Source organism: Barbus barbus (genome assembly GCF_936440315.1).
Source record: "Barbus barbus genome assembly, chromosome: 12".
In the NCBI taxonomy this organism is placed as follows: domain Eukaryota; kingdom Metazoa; phylum Chordata; class Actinopteri; order Cypriniformes; family Cyprinidae; genus Barbus; species Barbus barbus.
The window spans coordinates 26,937,759-26,950,270 of NC_136740.1; the positions used below are offsets into that span (position 1 = coordinate 26,937,759).

Genomic DNA, 12,512 nt, shown 5'->3' on the forward strand with positions numbered 1-12,512 from the left:
TTTTCAGGGGTTTTTATTTAAAATTTGAATCATCTTATGTGCTTTTTGATATCTATATACCTTTTTATTTTTTACTTTTTTAAATTGTTCATATTTTTATTTTATTTTACAGCATTATATCCTTTAAATCTCCTAAAACATTAGTAGATTACGGTATTAGATATATAGACAATTCAATAAAATACATATTTAATCTTTTATTTGATTACATTTTTATTATTTACTTCCATCTTTTAGGATTGGTTCCAATTCCATTTTATGATTTAAATTCCCGTACCAAACTTGCACATATTGCTTCAGGATTTTTTGACTTAACACAACTTTCTTGCCCATTTCCTGCTTACCAATTCCTTTTATGTTACTAAGAGTCTCGAAGGTGTGTCAAAAGCTGGCGTTAATTCTTTGAGCGATGAGAGGCTTTTACATGAGGTGTAAACTCAAACCAAAAATACTTTGTTTTGCTGACTGCAGTGGTTCCGTGTTCTTTTGAATGGATTTAATTGGGTCACAAGTCTGCGTAATTGCCGTCTCTTTCCTTTTAAGAAGCCTCGTGTGGCGACTAAGAGATAAACTGCCAGTGTCCAATAAGGAGAGCCGACGCACCTGAGGATGACAGCAGAGACGGTATCAGCGTCTTCCCTGTGCCAGCAGGATTTCCACATCAAAAGAGCATCTCATTAACGCTGCCTCACTCTGAAATGAGTTCCATTATATCCGACAAAATGAGTCACTCCCAATTGCTGGAGAACAAAACAGAGCAGCAGAGTGTCCCGGCTCTCATCCGGTCTGATCTCTGATGTGCGGTCAGAGACTTGTGCAAATACTCAGAAATACACTTCAGAGGTGACTTGTCAAGTTGAATCTACCCATCCTTGAAAATCCAACTTAAATCAGAAAATTGGGTAAAAATGGGTTTTGCAACAGATTAAGTGATCTGGGCTATTAGCTAGGAGACCATCTTGAACCAACAACAAACAAAGCAGCTTCTATTCCAAACACTGGTTTTAGCTGGGTTTTCTAGTCATCTCGGATACGGTTGCTTGCGAACAGATGGTCTTTTTTTCTGTAGATTTTTAATTTTTTTGCTTTGGTGAAAAGCATCTGAATGCAGTTCCTGTGAGGTTTACACCGTACAGACTGTGTTTTTGCTTTTGAAGGAACAGAAGCAGCTGTCAGAAAACCCCACGCTGGCATTTACACAAGTGTCAGAATTGTCAAATTTCAAAGTCTCTCTCGAGAGGGATTTCCCCAAGATAAAGTCTTTTCTGTCTGTGCATCCTGTCTATCAAATGGCACAATGACACTCATAAAAATCAAGAATTTATTTAATATGGCTGATTTAAAAAAATCAATAAAAAAAAGAGTACTGTACTTTTGCTTTATTCTGCCTTGAGTGTTGGAGTCGTCTGTCTGTCTATCTATATTTCTTGCTTTACTCCGAGATCCATCATAAACTCCCATCATTATTTATAGCCATTATGTGACTCATTTGAGTTCAGCTAGATAAGAAATGAACATTATCTGGATATTTTATTGGCTGTACTTGGAGTAACCTGTCAGGAAAAATAGCTCTTATTGTGTTTAATGCCAGTGAATTGAATGAATTGATTGACTATTTGTTTATAACTTAGAGTTTTGTGGTGACCACAGCAAACATCGTCTAATTTGACAGAGTTTGACAGAGCTGTAAATTAGCAGCTGATTTCTTGTGACAACTCCCAATAGGAGTGACGACAGTAGAGCTCATGTGATTTGTCTTCTGGAGGTGTTGGACTGTAGTGGGAATGCCTATTAGCAACTAACGCAGCACTGCAACTTGCTGACCTCCAGAGATTGAACTGCCATTAATGTGAAGGCACCTTTAGAGGGGTTAAAGTGGTGCAAGACCCTGCAGGTCTGAGGTACAGGATGATTGAAGAAGACTTTACAGTCAGATGCCTTCATCACATGATCTTCCTCTAACAGACACCTCTGAATCACAGGAGTCAATGGGAAAAATCAATCAAGCAGTCAATCAGTGGATTTTTTATGAAATTCATATTCAGAAAATTGCTGGCCTTACCTATAATGTTTGTTTAGCTTTTCTTTAATTTCTTCTGTAGTAGGTAAGAGATCCTGTGGAATTACATTGGTCTGGCTTCAATAATGACAATTAACAGTAATTAGAGCTTCTAGTGCTGGAGCAGCTACTGTCAGTCATCATCAGTAATGAAGTAAGACCACGTTAGTCTTTCCCTTTTAGTGCTCACTCAGTGTGTCATAGTGAGACATGACTGCCCCCTACTGACAACTATTTTCTATTTACGTTTAATGGCTTTTATATACAGCTATAGTTGATATTAAGACTAATCTATAGCTGTTATCCAGCTGCTTTATGCAAGTTTTCTGAAACGGCGTAAACGGGAGCATTATTTCAACCGAATGGCAAATTTTTAATTCAGGAACTAATCGTAAAAATGTAGTTAAATATATTTTTATGCTTTTTTTTAATACTAATTTTACACACACCATTTTTTGATAATTTTAATACAAGAAAATTGCCTCACTGGGGCTTTTGTGAGCATTTTTGAGTGATTAAAGCCAACAAGTTGCCCAATCAAGTGGATTTATGGAAATAGATAGTTTGAACTGAAATCAATTGAGCTTCTCAACACCATAATGTTTAGTTTACATTAACCCTAAAAGAGGCAACGTATCCTGGGGGATACAAACATTTGAGAAGCTGTGGGGAGAAGCAGTGAAAGTGTAGGTCTTATTTCTTGGTTTCATTTTGAAAGGGTGTTTGTTGTGAACTGCATGGCCGCCTATAAAAATGCTTAAATGTTTTTGTAATCAGTCTCTAAATGTTTTTTATCTCAGGGAATACGTCGCCCTTTTAAAGGTATAAATCATATAGTGCCTATAGAAAGTCTTCATACCCCTTAATTTTTTTCACATTTTGTTATGTTGCGTTATGTTAAACTGCTTTAAATTACTTTTTTATCCATATAAATCTACACCCCACTCACCATAATGACAAAGCAAAAACCGGATTTATCACAACTTTGCAAATTTATTAAAAAGGAAACACTGAACAAATGACATTGCACAAGTCTTTGCTTTGACACTTGAAATTGAAATCAGGAGCATTCCAGTTTCAGTGAATCGTCTTTGAGATGTTTCTATACTCCGACTGGAATTAACCTGTGGCAACTTCAGTTGATTGGACATGATTTGGAAAGGCACACACACCTGTCTATATAAAGTTTAACAGCTGAAATGGATGTCAGAGCAAAAACTAAGACATGAGGTCAAAGGAATGGCCTGCAGAGCTGAGCGACAGGATTGTGTTGTGACAAATCTGGGGAAGACGACAAAAAAAACAGGTTCACAGGAGTATTTGGCCTCCATAATCCTTTATGGATGAAGTTTGAAACAATCAGGACTCTTCCTAGATCTAGCCTCCTGGCCAAACGAAGCAATCGAAGGAGAAGGGTCTTGGTTAGAGAGTTGATCAAGACACTGATGGTCACACTGGTTGAGCTCCATGATCTTGTATGGAGATGGGAGAAACTTACAGAAGGACAAACATCACTGCGACACTCCACCAATCTGGGCTTGATGGCAAAGTGACCAAACTCAAGCTTCTCCTCAGTAAAGATACATGAAACCATGATTGGAATGTACAAAATACACCCAAATAACTGACTATGAAAAAAAAAAAAAAAAAAGATTCTCTGGTCTGATGAACCTCAATTCCTTATTCATGTCTGGGGGACACCAAGCACTGCTTATCACCTGCATAATTCCATCCCAACGGTGAAGCATGATGGCAGCAGCATCATGCATCGGGGGTGTTTTTCAGCAGCAGGGACTGGGGAAGTGATCAGACGGAAAGCTGAATGCAGCTAAATACAGAGATATCCTTAAAGAAAACCTGGTTCAGAGCGCTCAGAACCTTAGACTGAGCTGAAAGTTCACCTTCCAACATGACAATCACCCTACGCACACAGCCAAGACAATGCAGGAGAGGCTTAGGGAAGACTCTATGAACATCCTCAAGTGGCCCAGCCAGAGCTGGAACTCGGAACCAATCAGACCTCTTTGGAGAAACCTATAAATGGCTGTCCACCGATGGTCCCCAGCCAACCTGACAGAGCTTGAGATGATTTAAAGAGAAGAATGGCACAAATGGCTTTATTGTATGCAGATGTGCAAACCTTGTTGCATCATACCCCAAAAGACCTGAGGCTGTAATTTTTGCCAAAGTGCTTTATGTTTTGAGTTAAGGATATGAAGACTTGTGCAATGTCATTTTTTCAGTGTTTCATTTTTAATAAATTTGCAAAGTTGTGATAAATCAGTTTTTTGCTTTTTCATTATGGTGAGTGGGGTGTAGATTTATGTGGGGAAAAAAGTAATTTAAAGCAGTTTAACACAACGCAACATAACAAAATGTGAAAAACAATTAAGGGGTATGAAGACTTTGTATATATAGACTCTGTGGCTTGTGTTTTAGAAAATCTGATCTTTTTGTAATCTTGACAAAACGCATATCGTTGGAAACATCTGACAGTCAAGGTTCCATATTTGGTAACTGTTTTGTAATAGAAGTGATATTGTGACAGAAAATTATTGATTTGTGAAAGAAAACTGCATAAAAAAAATCAATAGAGTTTGGGTATAAAACGCAGTGTTATTTTTGGTATAGTGCCCAAACAAAATCTCACAGGGACCACTATTGTTGTGATCAACTTCAAATTTGGAACACAACTTGGTTAGACAAATGGCTTTGATTTCATATAAATTTTAGTGTTCAACATATTTTAAAACATACTTAATAAATAAAATAAATAAAAATAGTATACTACATTATCTTTAATTTAAACGTAAACTTCTATAACTTTTTTTATACTTTTTTTTTTTTAAATGCTTTCACTTCAGCAATAATCTGCTATGTGTCTTCTTTAAAAAGAGACCAACCTTAGGTCTGCATTCCAAAGCGTTCAGGAATTACAACCATGTTGTAACCAAGCATTGATAAACAAGTGTTCTATTTTCAGTGAATTTATACCCCCGAAAATAAGAATCAAATTTGAAAAAAAAAGTCATGAAATTGTATTGTTATTTGAGTTCCAATAAGAAAATAGGAATAAATGAACTTTCTGATGTCTCTTTATAGTTTTGCCCTTTTTAGGGTTAAAGACAGGTCATACTTGTGAGTCATGAGACAAGGAAGAATCAAATGTGTTGTTTGGAGTCAGGATCAGTGCCTAAATTCATGTGTCCTGGAACTTTTTTTTTTTTTTTTTCATCTTTCTGTCATAATAACTCCAGATGCTTCTAATGCATATACATGTATATTAATTAGGGGTGGCACGGTTCGGTACGTACCTCGGTTCGGGGGTCACGGTTCGATACAATTTCGGTACAACAGGAAAAAAACAACAAATCTACTATGCTCGGTTTCTTTTCATTTATATTGAACAGAGAGTAGTACAGTAGTAATACTAAATATTATATTACATTATATATATAATCTGCAGTACATATATACATACAAGGAATAAATTCTTGAAATATGTTTGATTCAGTTAACAGATAAACAAGGGAAAAAAGTGTGACACGTAACATAGCCTATATATGCTGAGTTTCAGTTCATTTTTGTGATAAGTGTTTAAAGTTGATTCTGCTGGTATAAGGACACACACACACACACAAAATACATCAGTTCCAGCATTGCTAAAGTTGGTACTTTATCAAAATAAAGCAGTTATATCCATTTGAGTCATGGTAAATAGTCAGTTGAATAATTTGTTTGTCATAACCTTGTCTCCCCCTATTTGTGTAGCAGTCCATCTGGGCAGCTATAGTGGTTGTACAGGACATAATTTGCCATGCAAATTCAGATGGACTCTTATCAAGCACAGAATGTGTGTGAGTGTGTGTGTGTGTCAAAGAGAGAGAAACATTCAGACAGACTCATGTGTTGGTTCTTACAAAAGAAACAGACTCCATTCAGCCTGCACTAATCCAGATGGGAAGTCAAAGAGCAGAAAGTCCACGGCACCAAAGTCATTTCATCACTTTTTTTATTCATTTAGATAGTTTTCTGTCATGCTTAAGGAGGGGGAAGTAGAGAGAGAGAGAATGGAAGGGAAAATGACCAACATTGGTGAGGCGTTTTGCTTGACACGACTTCCTCACTCCGTCTGCCTGCCGTTATCTGTTTAATTCATCCTCCTATCTGGGCTGTCTTTACCCTCGCTAAATTTCCCTTTGACACGCATGCCTTCCTGTGCATAATCCAGACCTACCGGGCAGAATTAGCACCGGAGGAATTGATAGAATGACGAAATGGAGAGAATAGGACAGGTGGAAATAAAATGTCAGAGCGAACGGGCTGATTTGACTCCGAATCAAATTGTCAGGCTCGATACGGGCCGTGTTTTGGGGGAAATGCTGACAGATGAAAAGGTGTCAGGGAAGAACGGTTTGAAGAAAAGGGGTAAAATGACATGGAAAAGAATATTTAAAAAGATCAGCTCAAACTCTGTCTTAAACTTTCGATGCTAAACTTTTGATGGAAGGTCGAGCGTTTGGATGTGTATTTTTTTCTGGAGTATTTAAGTAGAACTTTCCTTCACAGCCAATCAGTAGTTTTGGGCCATTTTGTCACTATTAGCCAACTATTTGAACAAGCCCCTAAAGTAAGTATTGAACTGCAGCACATAACTCTTATTACAGTGTTTCATACAGAAACATTTAGGAGCCAAATTAATTTTAGTTGTAATTTAATATGACCAAACAGTAAGAAAATAGAGTGATATAAGTCGGATGTGACCGAAGCATGACTGATTCAAACTGCTAACCCAGGAGCAAGTAGGTTGAATTTTTATGTAATATTGTTTTGAATACAGGCAAGTTATATGGCATTTAAAAACGGTGTTAAAAATTTAAATTTAATTTCTATCATCAAAGCAGCTGAAAAACCTTAAAACTTAATTATTTGCAATATATACTGATTAATCCACAAATTTAATTTGTATAATTTGACTTTATATAGTATTTATTTTTATTATTATTTAGATATTTATTATTAGTAGTTTTAACACAGAGATATATGTATTCTCACAGTGCATTTATTTATTTATATATTTTAATTTGGGGGTAAAAAGGAAAAAAAAAAATATATAGTTTTACTTGTTAAAACTACAAATATAGATTACAATAAAAATCCATACTAGGTTTTAATAGATTAAAAATAATGAATTATGATTAATTTCATAATTCTTTTGCTTTCAAAGTTCTGAAATAACTACTTTTGTATATTTTAACCCTATACAATTTTTAATTAAAAAAATAAAAAAAATAAAATGAATTCTAGCTGTTAGTAGATTAAAATAATTAGTTGTTTAACAAATTAATAATTAATTTCATGTTTTTTTCTTGTCTTGTTTTCTGTATTTTTACTTGTAAATTACAACTTAAAAATAGCTGTCAGAAGAATAAAATTGATTCATTTTCAGTAATAACTACATTTGGTTTTACTTGTTTAGCTATAAAACAAAATTACAACGTAAAAACAATGCGTATTAGAGTTCAAATGATTAAAATAATTAAATAATTGTAATTAATTTGAAGATTTTTTTGGTTTTTAAGGATGGCGCCAGTGTTATCTGTTTAAAAACATTTAAGTGCACATGTATTTATTTGCATGTTTGTTTGTTTAACAGTGATAATTCCTGTTTGTTATTTGAGGTTTAATAAGGGTTAAAAGTTCCATTCGTGATTTGTTTCGACTGTTTCACAGTGTGTTCTTTGCTCATTGTTCAAATGAGATGATATCTCACAAAACTTTCCCTATACATGTTTAAAATCACACATTTAATTTATTATAGTATTTTGTCATTTTAGTTGCAGTCTGTCAAATCATTTAGGTTTTGAGGAGAGGCGTTCTATTATTTTTTTGAAGCGATCATACTAACTAGATTTCTGCCTGCTGGATGATAAAACTTAAATAGAAGAAGAAAATAAGAAATCATATACATTTTGTGAAGAACAGATTTTGACTTGGAGCAGTCAGCAAGCCCATAATACCCTAGCGACTCCCTAGCAACCATCCAGCAATGCTCCGGCAAGCTCCAGAGCATCAACAGAGTTAATCAGAGTTCTATCACGTGTGTCTTAGTGTGAATGAACGTGTCTAAATATTCTTCACAAGAGTGTTGATCAGTGTTTCTGTGTCATTGATTCATTCTTCATAAATGAGCTGTCATTGTGAAGCATTAGACTGCGCAGTGAGGAGTCATTAGTCCTTCATGCGTGGGTAATGACCGCTCAATTAATGCAGTTCATCACAGCAGACGCCTGTCACTGATTCTGCTTTGGCTCCTGTGTTCTGGCCTTTAACATCTCCTCATTGTGACCCATACAATTAGTTTGAATAAATGGTCTTTTTGGATTCTTGATATGACCCCTTCAAAATCTAATGTTTGTATATTTTTACAGGTACTCTCACCTCGTCCCTTCCCTGCAGATGATGCAGTTCTCTGCAGCCGCAGGTTTGAGTCGTCTGCTCATTATTCTGGGGGTGTTGAAGCCGGTCTTTCAGGGAGGAGACGTCTCAGAGGAACTCATACAGCGACAGGTCAGTCCACAAACTCCATCTGAGCCTGCTGACACCTCATGGATTAAACCTGCAACCGTTTAGCCAACAATCCACCAAAACGAACCGCTATTGTGGTCACGTAATTTCAGTGTTAGCAGATTCAGTTTTTAATGTTTAAAGGCTAATTGTGTCTTGTAAGCAGATCAGTGAGTAAATCTACAACTAAAGGTTAAGATGTCACTGCTCCTAGTTTTCTACAATAGTGATTCTCAATCAGGGTACATACTCCAAAAGGTATTGAGTAAATTTCAACTAGTACTTATCTATTAAAAAAAAATAATTCTAGCTGTGAATAGATTAATTTTGGTTAATTTTAATGATTTTGAAGGTCTGAAATTTGATTTTACTCATTTAACCTATAAAAATAAATTCTAAGTTGTGTGTATATATATATATATATATATTTTTTTTTTTTTTACTTTATTACAACTTTAAAAAAGATACTTGCTACCAATAGATTAAAATTATTAATTTTGAATAATTTCTTTTTTTTTCTGTCAAAGTTCTGAAATATCAACTTTTTGCTGTTAAACTGTTTTGAAATAACTCATTTTGGTTTTAATTGTAAAACTATAATGAGAAATTACAATAAAAAAAACAAACAAACATGCATATTAGCTGTCAAAAGATTAAAATAATTGTGATTTAATTTTATGATTTTCTTTTCATTTGTGAAATAACTTGGTTTTACTTGTTAAGTTTTAATTCATAGCTGTCAAACGATTAAAATAATTAAACTGTTGTGATTCATTTCTTTTGTTTCACTGACGACAGATATAGTTTAAAAACATTATCAAGAGTACATTTCATCTTTGGCATGTTACTGCATTTGATTTCTTTTAAAAAAGCAAAGCAATGTAAGTTGCATCAATTTGCATTGACACCTGCAGACATCGTGCTGTATTAGTCATCTTCTCATTGACATCAGTAAAAAAAGACATTGTCCTTTGCTCATACAAGCTGTACTTTTTTCCTTATTTTTTTTCAACAAACTTGATTTATACTGCTGGTGGCGAGACAAAAAAGGTTCTTCGAACATGGCCACTTGGTGGTACTGTTGCGTTTGACATGTGGGGCAGGATTTCTGGAGAACAAGAGAAGCAGTTTAATGATCAGTTGTCTAAGATGAACAACTTTCCCTGATGGATCATGTGAATGTGAGAGGCTGCAGACAGAGACTGACTCCGAGGCTTTATGAAACGCCTTCAGACAGGGTTTCTCAGGTCACGATGCAAAACAGCCGCGTGCAGTCAAGGTACGAGGCCGCTCTCTTCGCTCCAGTTCCACCCAATTTCATGCACGTTAACATGCGGCCACGAATATGCAAAACATTTATTAGAATTTTGAATGGCCCCTCTTCCCCTCAAAAAGCTACAGATTCCCATTTACGACATGAATCGAAGGTTGACCTGAAGAACGGGAGAGGTGATTTAGAGGAATGTTTCGCCTTTAGGAAGTTGAAATAATTAATGCACAACAGGAAGGTGGTGATGACTAGGTGCGTTTTTTTCTGTATTTCATACATGCCCATACTTCCTCTCTATCTGCATAAAAACAGACACAGTGTTTTTAAGACCTCTGTCTCATTTGTCTGGGAAAGATTAGAAGCATAAAACGAAAGCAATATGTTTCTTTGTAACGGTAGATTTCAACAAAACAAAACAAAATAAACGAGCTTTAAAATATCTGGCTGTTTGCTAGAGACAAAAACAACTTTGCTTATGTTGTTGGTGTAAATGCGGTAGGCTGCTTGAAGCTAAATGCATCCGTGGCATGCAACTGTTTTAGTATACAGTTATTATAAATGTATAAATTAACCTCAGGTTATGGTTGCAACCATAGATGCATGTTATTGTTAACTACATTTGTGCTGCATTTGGAAACTTCAGACACATCAATGGCACTGATGTTTTGGAGAACTGCTTGCATGGAAGTCGATAGAGAAGATGCCCACTGAATAAACTGCTTTGCAAAAAAAAGTGTGTGTGTGTGTGTATATATATATATATATATATGTATATGTATGCATGCATGTATGTATATACACACACACACACATATACATATATGTATGCATGCATGTATGTATATACACACATACATACACACACACACACATATATATATATATATATATATATATATATATATATATATATATATATATATATATATATATATATATACATACGTGTGTGTGTGTGTGTGTTGTTTTATAAGAGAGGTCACATGATGCATTAGTCTCTGCCAACAGTTTGACTGTAAATTTCTGAAAGGAAAATGTTCAATCTCTATGGTTGAACTCAAATAATACACTACCCCCCGGTTTCACAGACAAGGCTTAAGCCTAGTCCTAGACTAAAATGTAAATCTGAGCTGTTTCAGCTGAAGGAAACTTGCACTGACTGATCTTAAAACACGTCAGTGCCTTTGTTTTGTCTTAAGATGCACACCATGCTTTTTTCTAAGGCATGTTTATAAAAATGACTTAAATGTCATAATTGAACTATGGCCTAATCTTGGCTTAGGCTAAACCCTGTCTATGAAACCAGGCCTATAGCTAATATCTTAGTTTAATACATGCTCAATTTATGGTTTATATCTAATAAAATAAAATAATATATGATTGCTGCCATATATTATATATTTAAAAGGTTGGTGTCAAAAGAAGTCTCTTATGCTCATCAAGACTAAATTATTAGATAAAAAATACAGTAAAAACAGTAATTTTGGGAAATGCTTTCTATTTTAATTAATTGTGATAAATTTAATGTGCCCTTGTTATGTAAGACTTTTGGAGGGAAAAAAAATGACCGTAAACTGTTGAATGGTAGTGTATAACTTACTGACTCTTTGGACTTTTGTCTTATTTACAATATACAGAATGGTCTTTAAAAATTTCCACTATTTTAAACACCTTTTTGCTTTTTCTGAAGTAATTAAAAAAGCTACAGAGTGACATGCATTTTTAAAAGTACAAAATTTGACCTCTTTACTAATATAATTGCATGCATAATAATTATAATATTACCGCAGGCCATGTTAACCTAAGGTCACCAAGTATTTCAGGCCAGATATCAAGTCTATTGCCATTGCTCGTAGGGACTTGTCAATGCATGTTCAAACTACAAATCACATGATTTAAAGATATAAAGGAAAAAGTGCTGTCAATGCTTACACTGCATTCACATAAGACGTCTTTACACAAGAACACAGACAATCAAATAGCAATTAGTGGCTACATGGTGCTTTCATGTTTAACTGAGTAGAATCGTGGCTCTTGAAATGCTTGTCGACATTTAATTTGACCGCTCTGTCTCTCAGAATGGAGGATTGTTCTTCATGAGAGGATCTGCTCCTCTCGAGCTGTTGACTCAAGTGTTGCCTTGACACTTTCAAGTGTGTCTGTCTGAGGTCACCGAAAGTGTTTTACATCTTCGTGTATGTTACAATGACCAAAGAGTGAAAATTAAATATTGGAACAACTCGCGTCGTTCGAGCCACCTTGACAGCTGTCATGGCGTAGCTATACAATAATATATCTCTATGTAAATACATTTGTCTCAGCTATTAAGTGAAGATAGAAATCAAATCAATATATTAATCAGTGCCTGTTATGATTTTTTTTCTTGTGATTGTCCTGTCAGAAATATCTGCTGTGTAACCCTGCCCATCAGAGTGCTGCAGTAGACGAGCATTTCTTTCTCAACGAGAGCGCATCTCAAGTCAGGTAACGACTTTAGCTTCAATGAAGAGTTTGATAGATGTCTGTACTTATAGTGGCCCCAAAAAACATACTTTTGAACCACATTTCATAAGAAACTTGTTTGTATTTAATACAAAAATTAAGATTGGACACTGT

At 35.1% G+C, this 12,512-nt stretch overlaps 1 protein-coding gene across 2 annotated transcripts in view; it reads left to right on the forward strand.

Moving 5' to 3' along the window:
• Positions 1-12,512, forward strand: part of LOC306877722 (uncharacterized protein) — a 32,448-nt gene that overhangs the window by 18,345 nt on the left and 1,591 nt on the right. For both annotated transcript variants that reach the window (XM_079429657.1, XM_079429658.1), the window contains exons 8-9: positions 8,491-8,629; positions 12,298-12,380. In XM_079429657.1, the coding sequence (XP_079285783.1) occupies positions 8,491-8,629; positions 12,298-12,380 (222 nt within the window). The remainder of the gene's footprint in view (positions 1-8,490; positions 8,630-12,297; positions 12,381-12,512) is intronic.